Source organism: Trifolium pratense, linkage group LG2 (genome assembly GCF_020283565.1).
Source record: "Trifolium pratense cultivar HEN17-A07 linkage group LG2, ARS_RC_1.1, whole genome shotgun sequence".
Lineage (NCBI taxonomy): Eukaryota > Viridiplantae > Streptophyta > Magnoliopsida > Fabales > Fabaceae > Trifolium > Trifolium pratense.
In genome coordinates, this window is record NC_060060.1 from 2,107,917 (window position 1) to 2,135,844 (window position 27,928).

At 33.0% G+C, this 27,928-nt stretch overlaps 5 protein-coding genes across 5 annotated transcripts; 2 read left to right on the forward strand and 3 right to left on the reverse strand.

Moving 5' to 3' along the window:
• Positions 1 to 3,155: 3,155 nt before the first annotated feature.
• LOC123910959 (probable endo-1,3(4)-beta-glucanase ARB_01444) lies at positions 3,156 to 6,129 on the reverse strand. Its single transcript, XM_045962251.1, has one exon. The coding sequence runs from the start codon at positions 5,867 to 5,869 to the stop codon at positions 3,608 to 3,610; it is 2,262 nt and encodes a 753-aa protein (XP_045818207.1). The 5' UTR covers positions 5,870 to 6,129; the 3' UTR covers positions 3,156 to 3,607.
• Positions 6,130 to 7,919: 1,790 nt separating this feature from the next.
• LOC123910960 (probable endo-1,3(4)-beta-glucanase ARB_01444) lies at positions 7,920 to 11,162 on the reverse strand. Its single transcript, XM_045962252.1, has one exon. It carries the CDS (start codon positions 10,317 to 10,319, stop codon positions 8,064 to 8,066), a length of 2,256 nt encoding a protein of 751 aa, XP_045818208.1. The 5' UTR covers positions 10,320 to 11,162; the 3' UTR covers positions 7,920 to 8,063.
• Positions 11,163 to 12,697: 1,535 nt separating this feature from the next.
• Positions 12,698 to 15,649, forward strand: LOC123910963 (probable endo-1,3(4)-beta-glucanase ARB_01444). The gene has a single exon (XM_045962254.1). The coding sequence runs from the start codon at positions 13,390 to 13,392 to the stop codon at positions 15,394 to 15,396; it is 2,007 nt and encodes a 668-aa protein (XP_045818210.1). The 5' UTR covers positions 12,698 to 13,389; the 3' UTR covers positions 15,397 to 15,649.
• A 232-nt stretch (positions 15,650 to 15,881) lies between these two features.
• LOC123910962 (probable endo-1,3(4)-beta-glucanase ARB_01444) lies at positions 15,882 to 18,779 on the reverse strand. Its single transcript, XM_045962253.1, has one exon. The coding sequence runs from the start codon at positions 18,627 to 18,629 to the stop codon at positions 16,608 to 16,610; it is 2,022 nt and encodes a 673-aa protein (XP_045818209.1). The 5' UTR covers positions 18,630 to 18,779; the 3' UTR covers positions 15,882 to 16,607.
• Positions 18,780 to 24,731: 5,952 nt separating this feature from the next.
• LOC123909658 (primary septum endo-1,3(4)-beta-glucanase-like) lies at positions 24,732 to 26,047 on the forward strand. Its single transcript, XM_045960533.1, has 2 exons — positions 24,732 to 24,834; positions 25,305 to 26,047. The coding sequence occupies exons 1-2, from the start codon at positions 24,732 to 24,734 to the stop codon at positions 26,045 to 26,047; spliced, it is 846 nt and encodes a 281-aa protein (XP_045816489.1).
• Positions 26,048 to 27,928: the final 1,881 nt, after the last annotated feature.

Genomic DNA, 27,928 nt, shown 5'->3' on the forward strand with positions numbered 1-27,928 from the left:
GTTGATTTTCCGATACAATAATTATAGTTTCGGGTTGATTAACATGTGCCCTAAGCAAGATCCATAAATTAATAGTACGTTTAACTTTAAAAAAATTAAATGCACAAAATTCTTCTAAATTAATAATGTTGTATTGAAAACATAAAATGATCTTTGTGTCTAGACGATTTTTTTTATTTGCTAAGAGAGCAAGAGTAATGTTAGGACTGTCATTTTTTGTTATGTTTCCACAAACTCTGTAATTTTTATTGGATCTCCGTTTGTCCTATCTCACGCACCATCGGCCGCCACCGTCTGTCTAAGCTTTGTTGGCCATTTTTGGATCTATTGTCTTCGTTGTAGACTCTAGTTGTCTGTCACACTTCTATTTTATTCCCCGTTCCTTCTGTTCTACTTGATTTTTTTTATAATGTTCACACATGTTTGTATCAAAAAATTTTAAAAAATTTGTGCTGGAACATATGTGGTGATGAGTTTGTTTTAGATTGTGATGAACATGTGTACACGGTTATATTGAGTTTTTTTATCCTGTACACAAGATGAAAATAATAATAATATAATAGTATAATATAAATGGATATAAATTGTATTTGGTAACCAAGTAAAAGATTAAAAAAATGGGTTTATGTGATTTCACATAAGTGGATGTATCCAAAAAGAGTATGTCTATAGCATTATTTAAGAAATTGAGTTAGGATCCTCTCTATTTCTCAAAAGTAACGAGTTTTGATGGAAAAAATAGACTAAGTAATTAACAAGTAGTAAATGATAGAGAGAATACTATTTTTATTAAGTAACTTTAATAATTATCAATGAATCTACAAATCGTCATAAATGTAAACTAAAAGATGTTAAATTAAAAGTGATGTAAATAATAATTTTAAGAATTTGATCTAGTGGTGAAAAGACATTTCTATGAATTCGAAACGGAGGGAATAATCTTTAACAAAAAGAAATTGTGATGTAAACAATATTAATTAGAGGGCAAAATTGAAAAAAACAAATAATGTTGGATTTAAAATTGAAAAGATCAACTCCGATCATTCCTTTCACTTATTTATCTTAAGGGTGAAATTTCTAACCATTAAGCTACTTGACAAATTTTTATTTAAAAGATTAATTATTATATATTTTTGGGGGAAAGGAATAATATTAGTTAAGGTGTTTCGTTTTTTTAATAATTTAGTTAAAACATTTGTTTTTGTATATACGTAACCAAAAATTTGTTTTTGTATATACATTTGTTAAAGTAACGGCATTTTGTAGGATATTTTTAACTTAAAATTTCTTGTTAAATAGAAGATATTTAATATCAACTCATCTAACTATTTTTATTTTTAGAAGAATTAAAATATTCTCAACACTTATATATTATATACTATATATAAAGATTTATCAAAATATTTTCTCTTTTAATTTTATGATTCATTTAAAAAAACGACATACAATTTATAGCCTTTGTTTTACCACTTATCCTAAGTGTTGAGATGCGGGACACTTTTGTATGAATGTATGGGTTAGATCATACGTTTTCACCCTTTATTTTTTTTTTTGTTTTGGTTAGTTTGTTTAATAATTAAAATTTCACTTTTAAGAGGAATAAGTGGAGTATTCGGTTTTGTCAATAAAATAAAAAGTGGAGTATTCAGAGTTCAAACTCCAACTTCTCATGCTCTTACCAATTGAATTAAATTCAGGAGAACCATGTTTCCACCCCTTTATCTTCCTCAACGGCTCAATGTGTATGTGAGATAGTCGCCGCTTATTAAAATAAAGAAAATACTAACAAATGACATTGTTTAAAGTATTAAAAGAAATAATTTTTTAATTAGAAAGTAATGTAATTATTATTTTGACAAATTTTTTACTTTAATTTCCAAAAAAAAAATTCTTTTCTATAGGGCACTTGTGTGACTTCTTTTCTATGGGTCATTAGCAGAGCTAGCCCAAAAAATTGGGGAGGATCGCTACAAAAATAAATCGAATACGCAAAAAAAAAACAAAATAAAATATCACATTGAGGGTGTGTCTATAATATGGATATCTTAAAAATAGTCAAAAAAAAGTGGACCATTACCATTTTTAAAATATATTATGAAATATATTTTATGTCAATTCATGTGTAAACTTCTTACTTTTTAAAACTTGTATTTATATTTATAATATTATATGAATATTTCCAACAAAAATTTAAAATTTTTTAACAAAAGATTGATCAAACATGAATTTTTATACACTAAAATTCTATTTTAAATAAAAATTTGAGCACTTTTTCTCAAAATAAAATACTTGAATACTTTGAAAAAATAAATTACACATGTTAAAACATCTATAAATTATTAAACATTAAACCATTAGAAGGGACCCTTCAAATATTAATAATATATATATATATATATATATATATATATATATTTTTTTTTTTTCAGAACAACTAAAAGGGGGTTAATAACCTTAACCTTGTAAATTAGAATGTCAACTTCCATAAAGAGGGGGTTTGAAATCCCGCAAACTGGAAAGCACCAAAAGCACTATGGGGTGTGAAAACTACTTAGACTATTTAACGGGGGTTTATAACCGCCGCTAAATAGTATAGTTATGAAAAAAAAAAATTAAATTTTTGGGGCGGACCATGGCCCTGCCAGCCCTTGAGGGGATCCGCCCCTAATCATTAGTAAATTCAATTTGTCTATATAATAGAATAAATTCAATTTGTCTATATAATAGAACAATAGGTTTAAATTGTATATTTGGTCCTTTATGTTTATTTTAAATTTCAATTTGATCTCTTACGTTTTAAAAGTTTCAAGTTGATCCTTTTAGTCAAATTTTTGTCTAAATCGTCTACATGACTAATAGATTTGCGTACGCGGACAACTTACGAGGGTACTATGTGAAAGTTTTAGAAGAAATTAACTCAAAATTTAACGAAAGTTAGAATAAACTAACTCAAAGTTTAACGAAAAAGACAAACTTATGTTCACATCAATAACATAAGGGACCCACTTAAAACATTTTAAAACATAAGAGACGAAATTAAAACATAAAATAAACCTAAGAGATTAAATATAGCAATTAAACCTAAAAAATGCAACAAGGTACCAATAAAATATTGAGTCATCAAAAGCAATCTTGTTGGTAAATGGTGTGAGAAGGAACCAGGAAAAGACATCATAAATTGATTGAAATAGAAGAGTTCATTGTAAGAAAACTATTTAAAAATAATTGAAGTTGCCTCTTAAATGTATATAGCAACTAAATAACTCATAACAAATCATTAAACACACAACCATATTTTATACAAATTCAATCCTATACACCACCAATGCTTTTAAAAACTAATTTAGACATTGAATCGGAGACACCTTCAGATCATATTTCAACTGCTTTAAATTGTTCGAGCGGGAACAAAATCACAGTCAAATACTCAAATAGCCGAACCATAGACAACGCTGGCTCGCGGTTCAACTAGTTGAACAGTCCGGTTTAGTTCAACTTTTAAAACATTGTACTCAACACCCTAACAATATCAACATTAAAGCGTAGATGCCGACGGCGCAAGATTGGATTGAAGGGCTAGTTAAGATCAATTAATCACTAGCATAACTTAATGGCAATAATGTCCAAACCAACAGTGTTTTCCATGCCCAAATTCCTCCTCCTCACCATCACCTCTACTATGAATCCACCACAACAGATTACTCATTGAGTTCCCATCATCAAAACCTTTCAGTGATCTTACCTTTTGCAAAGCACTTTCTTTATCATAAGTACCTTCCATAGCATATAAAAAACCTTTCCACCCTTCACCAACACCTTTCCTATTCAAATTAGGCAATGTCCATTCAACAAGTTCCTTCACATAACCAACATCTGAAAACAATGCCTCAGTAATAGGCAACAAAGGTAAAACTTGAATACCAAGTCTACACTCTCTCCATTGAGCAGGTGCAAACCACAGTCCACTATCTCTCTTATTAGACCAAACAACACTCACCACTTTATTCTCTTTGGAAAATTCTTCCACATAGAGTTTGTCGCCACCTTTTACATGCCACCACATTTGAGCTGCATGAATTTCAAGTGCCGCTAGTGTCGATCCAGTTGCAATAAGTTGTGTGTCGCCGTACGCCATTCCCATCAACGCTGCAGCATAGTATGCATTCACAGCTTCACTAGTACTCTCTTGGTTTCTTCCGTCCGCGAATTCAATTAAACCTCCGGCCCAAGAATGAAATTTATAGAGATCGAAACATCTTAGACGTGTATAATTGGAGTTTGTTTTTCTTCCTAAGTTCATGAAATCAGCCATAAGTGAATAGGCTTGAGGTTTATACATCCTTCCCCAAGATGGATCAATCTTTGCAAGCACTGCAATTCCATAGAGAAAGTATCCTAAATTATAATGATGATCATTGTAAATACCGAACCCGAAATCTGCACCAGAATCTTGAGACCCTTGTTTGGTAACAATTCCTCCCCATTTTCCATCATAGAGAAAACCATTTCCATTGAAAGTTCCTTTCAACCATGGCTCAATTGTCTCTTTCAAGAACTTTTTGATTGCCGGTATCGAATCAAGGTCATTCACCTCTTCAGATATCAATGCCAACCTTGCTGCTCTTGCTATCAATTTTCCATAAAAATAGCATGATGTTGTTGTTGTTATTCCTAAAGGACTTAAAGCATCCACATCTTCAGAAAGTGCTGAACAAATTTCATCATGGAATTCTTCATTTATACCTTTGGTGGAATGCCATGTAACAGAAACAGGATGAGTTTTCAATAGCCACGAGCCTCCAACAACACCAACGAGCTCGCCGTCAATGCTTCTATACTTCAAATCATGAAGCACAGTTACATCACAATCATCACCTGTAGCTAAAAGTTGAAGATGAACTGGATGAGCAAGCATTAACAACTCTCCCCAACCTTTCTTCTCCCATTTATATTCGACGCAGAATGGTTTTGTGAATGCTGCATCACCAGAAGTAGGGTAACAAGAACTGAACCGGTTGAGGATTGCCTCATACTTGGGATCAGAATCAGGCAGTACTACTATCCTTATTATTCCAGAATAGCCATCAGAGGCAATCTCGGATAGGCTATGATTGAAACTGATTGGGGACGATGTGTATATGAGCCAGGTTTGGTCATTGTTGAGCTTCAATGTGTGTTTGGTGAGGGAGTTATTGGATGAGAATGAAACGACGGAATGCCCGGTGGTGATGGAAAGTGGCGTACGGCTGGTCACTGATGCTGTCATGAAAGGGCTTCCCCTTACGAGGAAGAATTGCAGGTTAGATGAGGGAATGTCCAAAGTGACACTGAGATCACTGAAGGAAGAAATCACATGGTTTTGATGTGAACCTTGGTTGGTTTTCGTGGAGGTGGAAATGGTGATATCAGGGTTGAAGACTTGGGTAATGAAAGAAGAGTTGGAGGTACAAGAAGGGTAGGAAATGGAGAGGGAGGAGTTTGAGGATTTGATGAGGTAAGGGTGAATATATTCAGGTGTGTCACCATTTTTCAGAACAAAATTTTGGAAAAAAGAGTTTGTAGGGAGTGGCGATGAGAGAAGGTTTGGGGAGAAAAAGTTGGAAGGGTCAGGGAGAATTGTGGAGTTGGTTTGAGGGAACAGAAAAGGAGTATTTGTTGGTTGCTTTGGAGGAGGAGGAGGAGGTGGAGGTGGTGGAGGAGGTGGTGGTGGTGGTGGAGGTGGTTGTTGTGGTGGCGGTGGAGGAGGTGGTGGTGGTGGTGGAGGAGGTGGTGGTGGAGGAGGAGGAGGAGGTGGTGGTGGAGGTAAAATGGTTGGCCTTGGTCTTGGCCTTTGTTTACCTTTGAAAGTCCTACTGATTTTTTTCAGCATGTTGAGTTTGGATATGACAAAGTAGTTTGGATTTGGATATGACAGTTAAGTTAGTTGGAAAGAAACAGAAAACTTGGTTACTGTGTTTTATATTGAACAGAAAAATGAAGCTTAAAAGAGAAGAAAAGAATTTGGAATTGGAATTGTATGAAGAAAGGAATTGTCCGAGCAAAATGAAAGGATCTTGAGCTATGCATTTCACAACAAAAACATGGAAAAAAAAAATTAATGATAAGAAAAAAGAATCTAGGAAAGATAATTTGTTTTTCTACTTGAATGTCCAAGGAAGAGATGACATGAAGAGATTGTTTAGCATATTATGAGGTAACTTGTTTGAAGAAAGATCTCTTTTTGTAGTTTTAAGAATGTTCTTTTCTTATTCTTCCATCTTTATGGAAAAGTAACTTGTAGATATTCTATAAACATCCTCATCTTTTATTCCTTGTGTGCTTTTGCAAAAAATCTCAACACCAAATCTTCTTTTTGTATAGATTGAAGAGAAAAGGTATTGTTTGAAATATAAGTTTTTGATTATTTTATACAATAATAAAGTTATTCATACAATGCAACTTCTATGCTTCCCACAGGAAAATATCACTCTGACAAATCATTTTTTTTCTCACTAATCCTACATTGTGATTCCCAAAGGCAAGAGTGTGATAAGATCAAAATAGATGACATTAAACTATATAATCTAAATCAACCAGAAAAATAGATAACATGATTAAAATCTCATTAACTGGTGACCTTTTTAGACAAGGCAATCAAGGAAAATGAAAATATTTTCATATCAAAATGAACATTTTTGACATAGGCCTGAGTTACGAACCGCATACCCGAACTCGTACCACGTACCGGAGTGAATTGCGAACCATGCGACTATGAGCCTGCATTCTGTAGAGAAACTGACATAGATAAAGTCTATTATTGAGACACTGAATATTTCACATGCCTTATCACACAGTACACCACCATGAGCCATAGTTTTGAACTTTTATGGAGTGGCTTGTGGCATATCATATAAAGAGTGGTAATGGCTGGAAGCCAACATCTACTTCACTGAAAAATATTTTCTATATTAGTGCAGACTGCAGAAAGAAGCAAAACGTTTTGTTTGAATGGGAGGGCTATTCGCTTATTCCTAGCTATGAAACACAGACACAAACATGGATACCGGACATAACCTTGTCATTGGTAATAATAATTTAAGAAAATGGAATATTTGGATGTACCACATGTGATGATATCATGTTGGACGCTGACATGTGTCAAATATCGGACATGCCTTCAATCTAAAAAGTGGTTTGATTCGCAAAACATTAAGTACATGATAGTACAAAACAACACATAATTGCAGCTCTGAGAGAGATAGAGATAATATTTTTTATGTTGGAAACTAAAAAAGGTATTTATCCTATGGTTAAGTGAGGGGCAAATTGTTTGTTTTTGTCCAATCGCTTGCTACCTATTTTGTCCCGTCTCATAATAAGTTTTTAAATCAAACAGGGTACAACAAAAGTTGTCCAATCCGATCTTCTATTTTTTATGAAGATCAAACGCTCAATGCTACATAAGTTTCAGGAGTTGTACTTAAGGACTTTGGATCATTAAGTATATATTATATTTTATTTTTTTACAATATCATTGGTGCAATGTATCCACCAGTTTTGCAAATGACTAATTTCTGTTGGAGAATCTGTCTAATCACCTTAAGTGGATTCTCTCTTCTCAACACATTTTTAATAAGAAACTTCTTACATTTTTAATTTTAATCCACAACTTTCAATTAAGTAAATCTTTGAACTTGATCTAGCTAGAAACTAAAGGGAACAAGAGAATAGTGATATCAGTTAAAACACAAATTTTCATTTTGTTGTCAACTTCATTGTTGAAATAGATATAAAACTTCCATCATGAAATAGTTTTGGTTACTACTTATATATTTTGCCTATATAATTGTTGTTAGTGACTTCAAGCAACATTTATCAAATTAATGGTTACCTTTACTTTCAAAATTGAAAATGCAAAAAAGCATAAAGCAGACTCAGAATGAATTCAAAAGCAAACACAACACACTTTATTCACAAGGAAATCATAAGAAACATACATCTGTTAACTACATAAATAAATACAATGCAGGAACTTTATTATAACTTAATTCCTCAGAATCATTTGAAACCATTAACAAATACTCCTAATGACAGTAATTACCATACCAGCAATGTTTTCCATGACCAAACTCCTCATCTTCATTACCTCTACTATGAATCCACCATAACAGATTAGTCAATGAGTTTCCATCATCAAAACCATTCAAGCTTCTTATCTTCTGTAATCCACTTTCATTATCATAAATTCCTTGCAATGCATACACAAACCCTTTCCATCCTTCTCCAACACCTTCCCTATTCAAAGCCGGTAATGTCCACTCCACAAGTTCCTTCACGTAATCAACATTTGAGAACAGAACTTCAGAAATAGGCAACAATGGTAGAAGTTGAATCCCAAGTCGACACTCTTTCCAATCAGCAGGAGCAAACCATAAACCACTGTCCCTTTTGTTAGCCCAAAGAACCCCAACCACCTTATTCTCTTTTGCAAATTCTTCGTCGTAAACATTATCTCCACCTTTTACTTGCCACCACATTTGAGCTGCATGAATTTCCAATGCGGTAAGTGTTGATCCGATTGCAACAAGATGAGTATCACCGTATGCCAATCCCATCAAAGCTGCTGAATAATATGCATTCACAGCTTCACTAGTACTCTCCTGATTTCGTCCATCTCCAAACTCGGTTAACCCTCCGGCCCATGAATGCAATTTAAAAAGATCAAAACACCTTAGTCGGGTGTAATTCGAGTTTGGATTTCTACTCAAGTTCATAAAATCTGCCATGAGTGAGTAAGCTTGAGGCTTATACTTTCTACCCCAAATCGGATCAATCTTAGCAAGCACAGCAATTCCATAGAGAAAGTATCCTAAATGATAATGATGATCATTATAAATTCCAAACCCGAAATCAGCACCGGTATCAGTAGACCCTTGTTTGGTTACAATCCCTCCCCATTTCCTATCATATAGAAATCCATTTCCATTAAAAGTTCCATCAAGCCAAGGCTCAATAGTTTCCTTCAAAAACTTTCTAATTTTCGGAATCACATCAAGGAAACAAACCTCTTCAGCTATCAATGCTAACCTAGCAGCTCTAGCAATCAATTTACCATAAAAGTAAGAAGAATTTGTTGTTATTGCAGATGAATTCAAACCATCAACATCTTTCAAAAGAACAGAAACAATTTCATCATGAGATTCTTCTTTCACACCCTTGGTAGAATGCCAAGTTACAGAAACAGGATCACTTTTCAAAATCCATGAATCACCAACAACACCAACAAGATCACCATCAATACTTTTATACTTAAAATCATTCAAAACAGTAACATTATTATAATCATTATCAGATAAAAGCTGAAGATGAAGAGGGTGTGCTAACAATAACAAATCACCCCAACCTTTCTTCTCCCATTTATACTCAACAGAAAATGGTTTTGCAAAAACAGCATCACCACAAACAGGATAACAAGAACTAAACCTGTCAAGAACATCCTCGTGTTTCCAATCAGAATCCGGCAACACAGCTATCCGAATCACACCATAAAATGCCTCAGAAACAATCTCAGAAATACCATGACTTAACCTGATAGGTGAAGAAGCATACAAAATCCAAACTTGACCATTGTTAAACTGAAAAGTATGTTTTGTAAGAGAATCATTGGAAGTAAAAGAGAGAATTGCATGGATTGTAGTGATTGAAAGAGGTGTTGGTTGTGTTACAGAGAATGTCAAAAAGGGACTTCCCCTAACAAGGAAAAATCTCAAATTTGAAGAAGGAATATCCAAAGTAACACTGAGATCATTGTAAGAAGAGATTTTATGACTCAAATGTGAAAAAGGGTTGGTTTTTTCTATGGAGGAGATGGTTAAATCAGGGTTGAAAACTTGATATGTGAAAGAAGAGTTGCAAAAACGAGATGGGTATGAAACAGAAAGTGATGAATTTGATGATTTGATGAGATATGGATGAATGTATTCAGGTTGGTCACCATTTTTGAGAACAAAGTTTTGGAAGAAAGAGTTTGTGGGGAGGGGTGTAGATAGCAGATTTGGGGAGAAGAAGTTGGAGGGGTCAGGGAGAACAGTGGAATTTGTTTGTGGGAATAGAAAAGGTTTGTTCTTTTTGGTTAGATGATGCATTGTTGGAGATGGTGGTTGAAATGGTGGTGGTGATGGTGATGGTGGTGGTGGTAGTGTTAATTGAGGTTGTTGTGGTGGTTGTGTTGACGAGGTTTCAGTTTCATAGGTTTTATAGGGTTTGGAGGGTTTTGGTTTTTTGTTCAATCCTCTTATGCTAAGGTTTGTGATTAATTTTTTTCTTAGTTTTTGCAACATTTTGTGAGTTTGTTGACTATAATGTTGGTTATTTTGACACGGAGTTGTGGGTTGTTGTTGCCAGGTGTTACACTAGAAGACACAAATGTTTTTTTTTTTTTTGACAAAAGAAGACACAAATGTTAAATCATAGGAAAAATTGTCAATTCTTATGGGATGTCTTCATGGATTTACCTAATCAAATACTTGTATGAAAATATGATTATGAATATGATTATATTGTAGAATGGAGTGGTGGGGTTTAGAGGTTCGATTTTTCGGATTAGGTTTAATGAATAATTGTACAGTAAAGAGGGTCAATCAGATAAATAGAAGACAATTGATTTAATCGAAGAGGTAAAGAAGCAATAGAAATATATATTATAGGCACGACTAAGAAATATTTAGAAAATGTGTTAGTTTTTGTTATTTAAACTTTGAATCTTCTAATTTATATTTATTTTTTTGAAGTTTCTCTTACCTCAGCAATCGAGTTTTCTTCGTAGGAACTAATTGTTATAGATTTTTAATGCCCTGTCTAATTCATATAATCGAGCATATATAGTAAGGTGAGACTTGATTGTTGTTTATGTTTGATGAATGATTTTAGAATAGTTTATTGGATTGAAGGGCAAGATAATGAGGGTGCTTTTTTTTTTTTGGTTGGGGGTGGAGACTTGAATTTGATGAATAAAATTATGAGGGTGGTGGTGGGGTTATAGTGTAGGAGTAAAGAAGATTGAATAGAATTGAATGAATGGTTTGATTGGAGTTGAAGGAAGAGAGGGTATCTTAGGCCAACAAGGTATGTGAATGTGACAATGTCAAGAAAGACATAAGATGTTAAGTAAGTTTTGTATATGAAGTTGCAAGGAAGCTAGGGATGGCATGATGATTAGTAGTTAGAATTTTTTGAGATGTAACATGTCTATTAAGTGAGAACATGAGGAAAACGAAAACCATGAAACACTTCATAGTTAAGGTATTGTAAGATCAAATAATTGGATTTCGAACCACACGGTTTGTGATAGTGTGACTATAGGTCCGTTTGAATTAACTTAATTTTGAGCTTATATAAATAACTTATGCAATTTTTATGTATTATTATAAGTTTATTGAGGTAGTTTATGATAAAATAGCTTATAAAAAATACAATTTTCACTAGTGTGAACTTATAAAATAACATAAAACTTAATTTATATTGCATAAGCAGTTTGCATAAGCTCAAAAATAAGCTAATCAAAACGGACCCTTAATATATGGTCTATGTGGGTTACCCTCTGACCTGTTTATATTTATTTTTATAATTAATTATGCATTTTATCATTTATCATTAAGCTCATCTCCAATACTAAACTTTTCAGTAAAAAAATTCTAAATCCAGATATAAAAAAGAAGAAGCTCATAACACTCTAGACAAATTTCCGTTTTTTTACTTTTATTTTTTGAACAAGATTATTGAAGTTTTTATTAAATATCATTTGTATATTTTTTTTATGAATTTGAGGTATGTATATGGAGAAAGAAGAATTTTATGCAAGGACATCACATGTAATATGCAGAGATCAGGTTTAAACTCTGATACTCCCACTTATTCACCTAGTCATAATCACAAGGAGTTTTTACAGTTTCAATTTTTTTAGTTTTTTTTTTTAAATGATAATTTTATTTGATTTTGTAATAGTTTGCAGGTCACCGTTTAACCTGTGAATTAACGCGGGCCGAACTCATACAACATATCATAACTCATTTTTATTTACAAAATGGATTATTTACTCTGTTATTTATTTATTTATTTTTGTCAAGTAGTTTATTGACTAAATTTCCCACCTTAAAGGTGAATAAATGAAGTGTCCGGGATTCCAATCCCGACTCTTGCAAAGTGCAATGTCCCTACCAACTGAGCTAAGGTCACGGGTCATATCTACTCCGTTTAGTTTTTTTTCTTCTGTTAAGTAGCTTAGTGACTAGACTCTCACACATTTAAATGTGGAGAAATGTGGAATCCAGATTTTGAACACCGCTCATTCCAATAATGTCTCTTATAACTACCATTTAAGCTACACTTATGAGACTATCTACTCCGCTTAACGTGTAAATTTATGCGGAATAAGTTAAGCTGGTCGGGTCGGGCCGTAGCTATACTCAAATCCAATTACATGCTTAATATATGCGGAGTATTTTGTTTGTCAATTTTTTTTTTTTTTTTTTTTTTGTTCCCATTGAGAAAAGCTTGGTTTTGTTTCTAGACTAAACATGGTCACATACATTTACGTAACTTCATTGCCCAAAACTCCTTTCCCTTAGACTTGAGTTAATCATTCAAATTCTCTTCACTCCCACACTTCCTTCATGCTCCATAAATTCCTCTTAATAATCTTATTCAATTTTCCATCAACAAACCAAAATCAAATTATTCACCCTATAACTTGTGTACTAAAAAAACTTAGTACATAAAACCAATAATATAGAGCCACCTTGTCAAAATGGATTCCTTAGTTGGAAATTCTTCCATCTTTGGAGTCACTATATTTCTGACAGTTGAATTTAAATCGAAATTCATAAAATGTGTAGATTTTGATTTTGATTTTTTTTTTTTTTTTTTGAAAACTATCAAGTTTGAAAATCAGATTGTCTAATTTTGATTCATCGATTATCGATGTATTGACTTTGTGAGTTCAAAGTATCCCGATTAGCGATTGTAGGGAACCTTGATCCCCAATGTATTCACAACAATATAATACTTAATTAAGTATAGATATGAGAGGGTAAGTTCTATGGTGAACTACCTTGATCGATACTTAAAAGTTGTTGGAAACTTCAACGATATTTGTCAGTTTTCGAAAGTAAAAGTTCACGGTCTCTTTGTTACATATAATAACAAACGTGATCGTTATCAGTTTGAGCAATTTTCAAGTAATAACCTAAGGTAAATCCTAGAACTTGCCTAAGATTGAGTAGTTTCCAATCCTTAAAATACTGAGAATCTAAGGCAAAAACTGCACTCATCACATATCCTAAAAAACTATAAAACCTCAATTCATGGTCCATAATCACAATTCAAACATTCACCACTATCCTATCAACTGCAATGTCTATCAACAAAGAGGAAACACCTTTCCTATTCCCACAAACTCAATCAACTGTTCTACCTGGCCCCTCAACCTTCTTTTCTCCAAAACTGCTATCCACACCCCTCCCTACAAACTCTTTCTTCCAAAACTTTGTTCTCAAAAATGGTGATCAACCTGAATACATTCATCCTTATCTCATCAAATCCTCAAACTCATCCTTATCTGTTTCATACCCTTTTCACCATTTTAACTCAGCTTTCATATACCAAGTTTTCAATGCTGATCTCACCATAACTTCCATTGAACAGAAAACCAATCAAAATTCCAATGAAAAACACATAATATCTTCATATAGTGATCTCAGTGTCACCTTAGATATCCCTTCTTCAAATCTGAGTTTCTTTCTTGTTAGAGGAAGTCCCTTTTTAACTGTTTCTGTGACAAAACCAACCCCTCTTTCCATTTCAACCATTCATGCCATTCTTTCCTTCACTTCAAATGATAACCTTACCAAGTTCACTTTTCACCTTAACAATGATCAAACATGGATCCTATACGCTTCCTTGCCGATCAAGTTAAGTCATGAACTTTCTGAGATCACTTCCGAGGCCTTCTCCGGAATAATCCGGATTGCTTTGTTGCCGGATTCCAATTCGAAAAACGAGGATGTTCTTGACAAGTTCAGTTCTTGTTACCCTTTGTCAGGTGATGCTGTGATCAAAGAACCATTTAGTGTTGAGTATAAGTTTGAGAAGAAAGGTTCAGGTGATTTGTTGCTATTAGCACATCCTCTTCATGTTCAACTTTTGTCTAAGAATGACTCTAATATTACTGTTTTGGATGATTTTAAGTATAAAAGCATTGATGGAGACTTAGTTGGTGTTGTTGGTGATTCATGGCTTTTGAAAACTGACCCGGTTTCTGTAACTTGGCATTCAAGCAAAGGTGTGAAAGAAGAATCTCATGATGAAATTGTTTCATCTCTATTGAAAGATGTTGAGAATCTAAAATCATCACCAATAACAACAGCATCATCTTATTTTTATGGAAAATTGATAGCAAGGGCTGCAAGATTAGCATTGATAGCTGAAGAAGTGAATTACCTTGATGCAATTCCATCTGTGAAAAAATATTTGAAGGAATCTATTGAGCCTTGGCTTGATGGAACTTTTAGTGGAAATGGATTTCTATTTGATAAAAAATGGGGAGGTATTATAACCAAACAAGGTTCTACTGATACCGGTGCTGATTTCGGATTCGGAATTTATAATGATCATCATTATCATTTAGGATATTTTCTCTATGGAATTGCAGTTCTTGCTAAGATTGATCCAATTTGGGGTAAGAAGTATAAGTCTCAAGCCTATTCCCTATTGGAAGATTTTATGAACTTGAACACAAGCTCGAACTCGAATTATACACGTTTGAGGTGTTTTGATCTTTATAAGTTGCACTCTTGGGCCGGAGGGCTAACCGAGTTTGCGGACGGAAGAAACCAAGAGAGTACTAGTGAAGCTGTGAATGCGTACTATTCTGCAGCGTTGATCGGTATGGCATATGACGATGCAGAACTCGCAGCCAATGCATCGACACTTACATCATTGGAAATTCTTGCTGCTAAAATGTGGTGGCATGTGAAAGAAGGACAGAATCTCTATGAAGAAGATTTTACAAAAGAGAATAGGATGATGGGAGTTCTTTGGTCTAACAAAAGAGACAGTGGATTATGGTTTGCTCCTGCTGCTTGGAAAGAATGTAGGCTTGGAATTCAGCTTTTACCATTAGTTCCTATTTCTGATGTTTTGTTTTCAAATGTTGATTATGTGAAGGAACTTGTGGAGTGGACTTTGAATGCTTTGAATAGAGAAGGTGTTGAAGAAGGATGGAAAGGTTTTGTGTATGCATTGCAAGGAATTTATGATAATGAAAGTGGATTGAAGAATATAAAAGGGTTGAAAGGTTTTGATGATGGAAATTCTTTGACTAATCTTTTATGGTGGATTCATAGCAGAAGTGATAAATAGTAGGAATTTAATCATTAGTGATGGTTTCAAATGAAGTATTTAGAAAAGAAAATAATTTATGAAGTTTGAATAATTCTTGTATTGTATCTATTTATGTTTGTTAACAATATTTATATAAATAAAATTTGTTGTGTAGACTTATGAATTTATTATCTGTTGTTGTACTTTGTACCTATTTCTGTACTTTTTTGGCATTTTCAATTTTAAGGTTAGTGTATGATGATAGTTTAATCATATTGATTACTTTAATCCCTCTAAATCTTGTTCCTTTTGTTCCTGTCCATTAGTTAGTAAATAAAGGGCTAATCAGTCATCTACCAAGCTAAAAATGTAAGGATTATTGAGTTTATTTCGACGAAACTAGTAAAGATCACGTGTAAGATTGCACATGTGTTGAAAAAAATGACGGAAAACAAGAAGTGTGAAATTCTACCACATGTCACATGTATTGTTAGAAACGTAGATACAATTGGCCGAACTTTGTAATCAATTATTAAAGTTGAATTTGTTGGTCTAATAAATATTATAAATATGAATCTCCTTCACAAACATGATAAAAGATAGCAAATACTATCTATATTACTGTGCTTATTTGTTTTCTTTTGTTTGACTCAATAGTTTTAAATAATGCCTTTATAAGTTGCATTTATTTATTACTGTATCAGTAGTAGCAGCTGGCTTTAATTAAAAATGAATATTTCCAAAAAGGCATAAAAAAAGTCATCATGTCCCACAAACAACTTGGCAAAGAATTGAATACAAAAGTCATCATGTATTCATGTACCAAAAATGAATGAAAGCTACACAACTATTATTCATTCATATAAGGAATTATTATAAGTAGAGACAACAATTTATGTATTTTTAAATCAGCTACCTTCTGCGCACAATAGAACAAACTAATATGAACGGCAAAGCTCTCCCTCAAGAGTTTTAATACTGCTGGATCGAATCCAAAATTTCTTATCAGGCAAAAAAAAAAACTCAAACCATCTCATTCAAGCACTATTAAGTATAAGAAGACAACAATTAAAAACCAAATGAAAGATACAAACAAAGCATGAAATGAAACAATATAATGATAACAACTTTACTCTCTTTTTACTCATTTTTGAGCTTTTCTTTTATATGTCCAGTATTTATATTTTGCAGATCAAACAGACTCATAGTGAACGTAAAGACCAAAATGGTAGTTAACCAAATATTTCTTCCTACTCATCACCACCTTCACCTCTGCTATGAATCCACCACAAAAGATTAGTCAAAGAGTTTCCACCATCAAAACCATGCAAGTTTCTTATCTTCTCCAAAGCACTTTCAGTATCATAGATTCCTTCCAATGAATACAAGAATCCCTTCCATCCTTCACCAACACCTTCCCTATTCAATGCAGGCAATGTCCACTCAACAAGATCCTTCACATAATCAGCATCAGAAAACAAAACTTCAGAAATAGGAGCCAATGGAAGAAGCTGAATTCCAAGCCTAGCTTCTCTAAACTCAGCTGGTGCAAACCAAAGTCCAGTGTCTCTTTTATTATTCCACAAAACTCCCATAACCCTATTCTCTTTTGTAAACTCTTCTTCATACAAATCTCCTCCTTCTTTCACTTGCCACCACATTTGAGCTGCAAGAATTTCCAATGATGTTAGTGTTGATCCAATGGACACAACTTGAGCATCACCATATGCCATTCCTAACAATGCTGCAGCATAGTATGCATTCACAGCTTCACTAGTACTCTCTTGATTTCTTCCATCTAAAAACTCGGTTAGCCCTCCGGCCCACGAATGCAACTTATAAAGATCGAACATCCTCAAACGTGTATAATTCGAGTTTGATTCTATACTCAAGTTCATAAAATCTTCCACAAGTGAATAGGCTTGTGCCTTATACTTTCTTCCCCATGCTGGATCAATCTTAACAAGAACTGCAATTGCATAAAGAAAGTAGCCTATATGATAATGATGATCATTGTAAATTCCGAAACCGAAATCACCACCAGCATCATTAGACCCTTGTTGAGTAATAATTCCTCCCCATTTTCTGTCATATAGAAAACCATTTCCATTGAAAGTTCCTTCAAGCCATGGCTCAATGGTTTCTTTCAAAAAGTTTCTAACTTTTTGAATAGCATCAAAGAAGAAAACCTCTTCAGCTATCAATGCAAGCCTAGCTGCTCTTGCAATCAATTTTCCATAAAAATAAGATGATGTTGTTGATGATATTGCAGATGAGTTTAAATCTTCAACATCTTTAGAAAGTGCTGAAACAATTTCATCATGTGATTCCTCTTTTACACCTTTGCTTGAGTGCCAAGTAATTGAAACAGGTTCTGTTTTCAAAAGCCATGAATCACCAACAACACCAATAAGATCACCATCAATGCTTTTATACTTGAAATCATCAAGAACAGTTACATCACTTTCACTTTTAGATAAAAGTTGAAGATGAAGAGGGTGTGCTAATAGCAACAAATCACCTGAACCTTCCTTCTCAAACTTATACTCAACAGAAAATGGTTCTCCAAGTTTAGCATTACCTGATAAAGGGTAAACAGAACTAAACCTGTCAAGAACAGCTTCATTTTCCGAATTGGAATCCGACAACAAAGCCATCCGAATTATGCCAGAAAAGGCCTCAGAAATGATATCATTAATAAAAGCTTTCAACTTGATTGGTGAGGAAGCATATAGTATCCATGTTTGACCATTGTTAAGCTGAATTTTGTACCTGGTATGTGAATCATTTGAAGTGAAAAAAAGAACAGCATGAATGGTGGAAATTGTAAGAGCAGTTGGTTTTGTTACAGAAAAAGTCAAATAGGGACTTCCTCTAACAAGAAAGAAACTCAGATTTGAAGAAGGGATATCTAAGGTAACACTAAGATCACTATAAGAAGTGATTATGTGTTTTGCATTAGAACTTTGTTTAGTTTTTTGTTGAGATGAAGTTATGGTGAAATCATTGTTGAAAACTTGGGAAATGACAGAAGAATTAGAATTGCGAGTAGGGTATGAAACAGAAAGTGATGAGTTTGATGATTTGATGAGGTAAGGGTGAATGTATTCTGGTGCATCACCATTGTTGAGAACAAAGTTTTGGAAGAAAGAGTTTGTAGGGAGGGGTGTGGATAGCAGATTTTGAGAGAAGAATTTTGAGGGGTCAGGGAGGACAGTGGAATTACCTTGTGGGAATAGAAAAGGTTTGTTCTTGTTGATAGTAGAAGACATGGTGTTTGATTATGATGTTGAAGGTCTTAATGGTTATTGTAGTTATAACATGGATCATGAGTTTTATAGTGTTTGAAGGTTATGTGTTAGAGTATATTCTATCTTACCTCTATTTTTTGTATTATTATGATTATCAACATTGGCAACTACTTTATCTACAACTTGCTTCCTATATAATTATAAAATTATTATGAGTTGTAGGATAGTGGGAAATGGATTCCCTATATTTGTTGGGGAGTCTGGGGAACTCGGAAGAAACAATTAGGCCATTGTTCTAAGGTCATAAGAGATGGAGACGCCACATCTCCACCCAAAATCTTAAGGCATAACTAGGTTAATGAGTCACCTCTTTTATAAATCGACGATTGTTCTCATCCATAGTCGATGTGAAACTTAATCACTCATACTTAAAACCCAACAATAGTTAAATAGTTAGAAAAGGAAGATTTTAGTCATCTGATTTTGATCGGTTGTTTGTAATATTGTTGACCTATTTGTCGAGTTTTAAATTTAAATCGTTTGATTTCAATCAAACAACCATTGATGTATGGATTACAAGATGGTAGAATATTTTGACTCCATGTAATCTGGATCCGGGAAAGTGAGATTTGAGTAATTTGAATGATGTATGTAATGCTATGTATGATTTCATATGGTACGTGGTATAGTTGACTATAAAATATTGGAATTGTTAATTAAATTATAGGGCAAGTTGATTAATTTTTTTGACTGTATATAACAAGTTGACGAAGGAAGGTTTTTGTTTTTTTTTTCTTATCGTTGATCGATGGTGGCTTAAATGAGATAATAACAAGGTATAGTATGTGTAAAGGGTGGAAATAAAGAGAAGTGAATGATTAATTCAAGTTTTAAGGTAAGGTTCGTGAATGTGACCAATTTTCTAATGGAAACAATATACATATGATATAATCTCATGGAGGTCAAAGTTACAAATAAGTAAATCTCATGATTTTGTTGAAAATGAAGTTTAGTATAATGTAGCAAGAGTCCGTTTGGAATAACTTATTTTTTAGCTTATACAAATATATAAAATTTTATGTATTATTAAACTTATTTATAATACATAAAATTTTATTTATTTGCATAAGTTGTTTTATATAAACTCAAAAATAAGTTATTTCTCTAAGTAGTTTTTCTTGTATTTAATGGAGAAATTAATTATTTTATATACTCGGAGATTATTATATGTTGATTTAAGAAAATGGAAAATGTGACACATGACAACACATAATTGTAGACATTGTTGAGTTGAAAATAGATTATTAAATTAGACAAAGTATATAAGAGTATACGATGATGATGATTATTATTATGGATATAGTTGGTAAAACATTGTGCCAACTAACAAAAGTATTGAACAAGCAAGTTTGATGTTCACCATTGTCATTATGCAACCATTCAATTTTAAAAATTAAAAAGAAAAATTGTATCATATGCGATCAAATTCAAAGACTAATTTTTCGAGTCGGGTAGAATTTCAATGAACAATAAAATTCTCCCATAAAAACAATGCTACAAAAGAGAGTAATAACCTAAAAGATATGAAATTACTAAAATATTTTATTTTTTTTGGACAATATACTTGTTGGAAATCATGGAATTGAAGGGATAAAGATATAAATGTCGGCAAAGTAGAGAGCATAAGAGTATTCATGAGAAAAATACTCATAGTAATTCATATTGAATGAATATAGATGGATAAAAGAACTATGAAAATAGATATAATATTTGCTCTAACAAACTATTAACTAACTCCAACACACTAATCACAAACTAATGAAAAGACTGCCAAAAAATAATAATTTTGTATATATTTTCTTTTGTAAATATTACATTGATATAAATACTAAGCTGAATGCCATGAACAAAATTCGAATATCAACTCATTCACTTATATGTATAAAATTATAAAAGCTTTGTCATTTCAAAAAATAACAATTTATATATTTTTTTTATGTTATAACTTTGACTCCACTTATTAAAATTTCTGAATTCGTCCTTCCCCAATCAATAATTCACTAAAAACAAAATGCACAATGCAGTAACAAACAAATTCAGCACCCGTAAGCTATTACTATATAGTACTATTAGTGATGACAGCAAGAGCCACAAACCTCCCTGCCTAAAGTATAATCTCTCGTATTTTACAATTTTTACGTTCATACATTTCTTTTTTTAGACTAAACTTACGTATTATTGATATTATAAGAATAAAATTGACATAAGTTTGGACCAGAAAAAGTCCATTAGCTTTACAAGACATATGAAGTACTATTTATAGGCCTTTGATTCCTTCTTCTTCAAGTTTTGCAGCCACGTCTCTCAACCACTCCTCCTCCGTCATGGGATCGTGGTAGTGGTGGTGGTTTTCTTCTATCTGATGCGTGATGGTGACATATCATGGGGAGGTAGTGCTAGGTCGGTTTAGACCGCCTCTGAAGTGGTTGGCGCTATTCATGGTTCCTTCATGCCCTTGCATAGTTTGAATTTCATGGATCAAGGTTCATTGGACTTTTAGCTATTGGGCCTTGATAAATGTATTTTGGATCCTTGCCCAGTCATGGAAAATTTCTCAACGCACCCACCCACTTTCTCCCTCACTCCCCAAAAAATTCGGAAAACGTTTTCCGAATTTTTTATAGTGTAAATTTTACACTAAAAAACAGTTCGGAACGTATTTTCCGAATTTTTTTAGGTGCGCTAGGGAGTGAGGGAGAAATGTTGAGGTGCGTTGAGAAATTTTCCAGTCCATGTATGAAGATAGTCAACATACTTTTTTATGTAAATTCTTCCTCAATGCCGTGTGTGGATCATGCATATGTTGTCTAAAATGTGTATGGCCTAAACTAAGTCTCCACACCAATAAAAATCCACTTCCATCACTCATGGTTATAAATTGAGTAATGGAATGTTATGTAGTTATCTTTATTCAGGTGTCCTTAACTAATGTTTGGGGCATTAGTTAGCATGACCCTATAAAATACAGTAAGTTGATTAGAAATGGTTATGCATCATTTTCCGTATTCTCAAAACTTGTAAGAATGAGATAAAATTATTGAATTCATTTTAGTTAAAATAGTATAGTCGATTTTATTTTGTGGTATCCGGATTAATTAGATATCTAAATATTAGAATATTAAAAAATATTATTGAAATTTTTTTGAATTCTTCTTTGATTAAAATTCAAATGAGTAAAACTAAAATTATGAAAAAAAAAATATTATAGGGATTTGAACCAAATACCATGCACTCAAAAATATCAAATGTATTACCAATAATCTATTGATATATATTTAAGATTTTATAAACATTAAAAATATAGGTTTAATTAATTTTTTGGTCCCTTAAAGATATTTTAGGTTTCACAATGGTCCCTTAAAGAAAAAAAGGTCTGGATTGGTCCCTTAAAGACACATCTGTTTCTCAATTGGTCCTTTCCGTCAATTTTTTACAAAAAACGTTAGTTTTAGTTGACTGGATTGTGGATGCGATTAAGTGTAAGTGGTCCACCAAAAACCTTATTAATTTTTAAAATTTTAACCATTGGAATTTTTTGTTATATTTGGAGTTAAAATTTAACGGAAAGGACCAATATGGCAAACATATATGTCTTTAAGGGACCAATCCATGCCTTTTTTTCTTTAAGGGACCAATCCGAGCCTTTTTTTCTTTAAGGGCCATTGTGAAACCTAAAATGTCTTTAAGGGACCAATAGACTAATTAAGCCAAAAATATATAACTATGATTATAAAGCTCAAAATTTTAAAACCTTCAAAATAATTTCAAAATTTTGAGATCCGACGTCGCTACACACATGACACATGGGTGTGGGCCAGCCTTGTATTACAAGAAGATAAATATGTAAAGAATGTTGTTGAATGGGCATTGCCTGCGCTCCTGGTGTTTTTCATTACTTCATCATTCGTAATGCTTCTCTTTCATGAAATTTGTTAATTTAGTTAGTTATGGGATTAATTTCTTCATAGTCATTCTCTTTCTATTATTAAACTTGGGTTGCTAACTCTATTATTATGTATTGAACATGAATCTAAATTCAGTAGCTAAACTCTATTATTATGTATTGAAAATGAATAGTATCTTCAGTTGCTAAATTATTATGTATTGAACATGAATCTAAGTTCATTTGCTAAATTCTTATGTATTGATAGTAACTTCAGTTGCCAAATTCTAATGTATTGATAGTAACTTGAATTACTAAACTCTATTATTATGTATTGAACATGAATAGTAATTTCAGTTGCTAAATTCTTATGTATTGAACATGAATCTTAACTTCAGTTGCTAAACTCAACCCTATTATTATGTATTGAACATGAATAGTAATTTCAGTTGCTAAATTCTTATGTATTGATTGTAACTTCAGTTGCTAAACTCTATTATTATGTATTAAACATGAATATAAGTTCAAATGTTAAACTCTATTATTATGTATTGAACATGAATCGTAACTTGTATTGATCTTAACTTCAGTTGCTAATTAAACTCTATTATTATGTATTGAACATCAATCATAACTTCAGGTGCTAAATTCTTATGTATTGATCTTAATTTCAGTTGCTAAACTCTGTTATTATGTGTTGAACAGTTGAACATGAGTAATAATTTCAATTGCTAATTTTTTATGTATTGAAAATGAATTGTAATTTTAGTTGCTAAACTCTGTTATTATGTATTGAACATGAATCTTAACTTCGGTTCCCAAATTCTAATTGCCAAACTCTATTATTATGTATTGAACATGAATTGTAACTTAAGTTGCTAAATTTTTATGTATTGAACATGATTGTTGTTAATTTAATTAGTTATCTTGTTTATTTCACAAATCGTTCTATTTTTTATTATTTTTAATGTTACTTTTTTTTAATGTCACAGTTTAACAACATTGCTGGTTTTAATCGCTGGCCACCTTGCGAAAGCCGCCTACTCTATGAGCTATACATGCGTCCTCAAGGGGATTTTTCTGCGATATACACTGTGATGAGTTCCCTCAATGTATATTGAAAGCTTGCAGGATAAGATTATTCATTATCACAACAAATCAGTCAAGCACAACATTCCTGTCCCTTGGGTTACTTTGAATGAAATTACTCCAATTTAAACATCACCACCATTGGGATCTCCCGACACCGTGTTGTATGGTGTTGGGCAGCCACTTGTTCCTCGTCTTGGAATTCAATTGGCAGGAGATGTATTGCGTAGATGTCAACGGCGAGCTGAAGCTGGTGGAGCGGGATCAGTAGGTGACAATTTGGGTGATGTTTGGGATTTATCGGACGAAGTTGCTGCTGCAACTGAAGGTGGGCATGCTGGATTTGGAGCTCGAGAACACGAGGCGGTAGAGCTTATATGCATAACATGGGAATATTGATCAATGTTCATAAGTTTTTCTGTTTTTGTTGTCCTTGAAGTTGCATCATATTGCGTTGCCGATGACGTTAAATTTGTTACATGCATTTTTTTTCCTTTGTTTTTTCACCAATTTCTGGTGTCGCCTCTGTTTGGACATCGCAATTCATGCCATTGTTATTCACGTTGAAACTACGCTCCAATTCTAGATTGATCACTCTTTTCTCGTTGATTGTAGTTTCTACCGTTTGAGACTTCACCTCTGTTTCTAGGCTCCAATTATTATTGAATGCATCGTTGACAAATCTCAAATGGAGAGACTCATCAGTCTTCAACACCTCTGAAGAACTCAAATCCTCAATAATTTGATTCTTCCCAACTACATATGCGTCGATTATTTTTGTTGTATCATTATTGATGATTCTAAATGTTTCATCGACTTTAACATTAAGATATCTATTAATATATGTTATCAAAACATAATGTTTAACAATATGTTTAATCGTCTTACGCGAGTTACCTGCCATTCTGGAAGCATGCCTCAAAAGGTCCGTCAAGGAGTAATCTTTGTTGTAACAAAACGAACTACGATATATCGAAATCGGAGATTTTAAACTTGTAGTAATCATTCTTCAACTTTTTGTAATATCTACGCTCATAGTATTTCAAATCAGATTCACGAGTATGTTTTGATTTTCTGTATGTAACAATAGTATGGATGTTATTACGAACCCTAATAACCGAAAGTGGTTCTCCTCCCTTGTTCAGATTGTTTTTGTTGTGGTTGTTGTCTGTGTTGGTGTTGATGTTGTTGTTGGCATTGTTGTTCAACTGAATTGCTAACGCCATTATTTGTACATTCTGCCCTGGTTATTGGTTGATCTCCCATGGTTGTTCAATTCACGAAAGAACAGGGAAACCTGCTCTGATACTGCTGTACGGAAGCGGGAAGGATCCGCAAGCGTTAATCCTGTAACAAAACACGGGTTCGCAAGCGACAAACCTGTCAGATAAAGCTCTGGAATCCACTAGATTTCCGGAATCCACCAGAAAGAGTGATCTGGAATCCACCAAACTTGAAAAAAATCTCTATAATTTTATTGAATAAAAAAATTTGCGTCTAAAGCTACAATAGTTTAGCTTAAATAATAGGAAAAATAAAAATAACAAATTTAGCTAAAACATAAAAATAAAAAATCTAGCTAAAATATAATAAAATTAAATCTAGCTAAGATGATAAAATACTAAAGAAATCCTCCTACATCGGGTATAGTTCTTGTTACCCAGTCTCTGGCAATGTTGTTTTCACAAGACCTTTCTGTGTAGAGTATAGGTGGGAGAAGAGAGGTTCAGGGGATTTGTTATTGTTAGCAAACCCTCTACATATTCAACTTTTATGTGATATTATTGATTGTGATGTTACTGTTTTAACTGGTTTTAAGTATAAAAGCATTGATGGTGATCTTGTTGGTATTCTTGGTGATTCTTGGTTTTTAAAAACTGATCCTGTTTATGTAACTTGGCACTCTACAAATGGTGTGAAGAAAGAATACCATAAGGAAATTGTTTATGCTCTTTTGAAAGATGTTGAGGAGATAGATTCATCAGCAATAACAACAACTTCTTACTTTTATGGAAAATTGATTGCTAGAGCTGCGAGGTTAGCGTTGATAGCAGAAGAGGTTTTCTTATTTGATATGATTCTAAAGGTTAAGATTAAGAAGTTTTTGAAGGAAACTATTGAGCCTTGGCTTGATGGAACTTTTAATGGAAATGGTTTTCTATATGATCACAAATGGGGAGGGATTGTAACCAAACAAGGCTGTGCTGATTCCAATGATTATATTGGTACTGAATTCTATAATGCTCAACTTAATCAGTTGGGGTATTTTCTTTATGGTATTGCTGTTCTGGTTAAACTTGATCCTGATTGGGGAAGAAAGTTTAAGCCTCAAGCTTATTCACTTATGGAAGATTTCATGAACCTGAATATCATACTTCAAATTTCTAATTGTATGTTATTGAATTAAGCACACTGATTAATCACCACCTTGCTCAGTTTTGAGTGAATTCTAGTGGGAGGCAACATATCCTATCCTATGAGGTTATGAAATTGATGCATTGCGCATTAAACCATACTACAAAATAATCAAAATACTTGATGATATAATGATCTATTTCAGTGTTGGATATTTAACATTTGTTTGATGGCTTGAAGCAAAGTTATGTTTTTATGTTAAAATATTCTTTCAAAAAACAAGATTAGTTTTTGCTTCATTTCTCAAGTTCTACAGCTTAACTAAATGGACTGTATTAGGTATAGATTTAGATTCTCTTTAGTTCTTTATCTCATGTTGTCCATTATGCCATAATCTCAGCCATTTTACTCACATTTTTTTTTCCTCTTTTGTTTTTGGAATATGTTTTAAAACACTCCATCACCATAACCATTACTACCACCTTACACAAACAAAACTATCACTCATATCAAAGTAAACTTGCAATGGAAAACAATCAAAAGAACAAACCTTTTCAATTCCCACTTTCTGATTCAACTGTTCTACCTGATCCCTCCAACTTCTTCTCTGCAAATCCTCTATCCACACCCCTCCGAACAAACTCTTTCTTCCAAAACTTTGTTCTCAATGCCTTATTCATGTTGGCCAGTAATTGTTACCCCGTATAATCTTCCTCCTGAGATGTGCCCCATAGATTCTCCAAAGGAGATTATTCATCAAGGTGGAAAAATCGTACTTATACCATAGTAATAATAAGAAAATAATGGAACCCTGCGGGAATGGATTCTCTCAAGTGTAATTTACACTTGAGAGAATAAAGTGTGGTTTGTTACCATTGATCAAGAGAGAGAAACATATAAAAATTTAGAGAAAATGAATTTAGATGGTGTTAGATTACACTTTATTCTCTCAAGTGTAAATCACACTTGAGAGAATCCATTCCCGAACCCTGCCTTGTTTAAAATGTGGAATTGGTGCCTTGTTTAAAATGTGGAATTAGCAAGATTGTGATCATTGATAGTGCCTAACTCAAGAACATTCAATTGTAGAAATTGACTATGAGACTTAACTAATAAAGTAGAACAATAGACAGCTGAATACATTGATTTATAGAGAAAGAAAACAAAATCTAAATGCTACAAATATAAACGGGGCTAGCCCATATTTTGAACGGCCTTTATCGGGCCGGGCTAAAAATCCCGAAAACGATTCCGGCTAGGATTTTCAAGCCCAAGCTTGGGAAAAAATCGGGTGTGGATGGCCGACCCATTCGGGCTAGCCCATTCGGACAGCTAATTGGATTGGTGACAACAACCTGTAAACATGCAAAGCAAAATAGCATCATGACTCATGAGATTGGTAGCATAATCAAATCAAACTAAATAAAGAACAATAAATATTCCTAACACGATTTAGAAGAGTTCATTTAAAAAATGGAGTGAAAATTGTTTGCCATATTGACTTTGAAAGGAGAATTGATTATAAGAAGCACGGGGTTAAGGACTTTTTAGTCTCCACTGATCGGTTGAAATATGCTTAATCATAACCCTTCATCAACGTACATCACAAGAATCAAAAAATGTTAATCGATCTATATAGAGTAAAAAGAAGAATTGTAGAAAATCAATAGAGAAACATCATAGTCACACCATATGTTAAGATTCATGATATCATCAGAGTAAAAGGAGAGAAAAGTTTGAGAAATCTGTAATGAAACTAATAGAATTGATACAAATGAATGTGTCAAAGTACAAATGAGTGCAACTTCTATCTTATATACTAACTAGATAATGGGCCTAACTCTATATAGTTCAACACCATATGATCCGGAAGGCTTCATGGCATCTCATTCCAAATCTCTTTCAAAATACAAAACTTAATAATTCACCATCA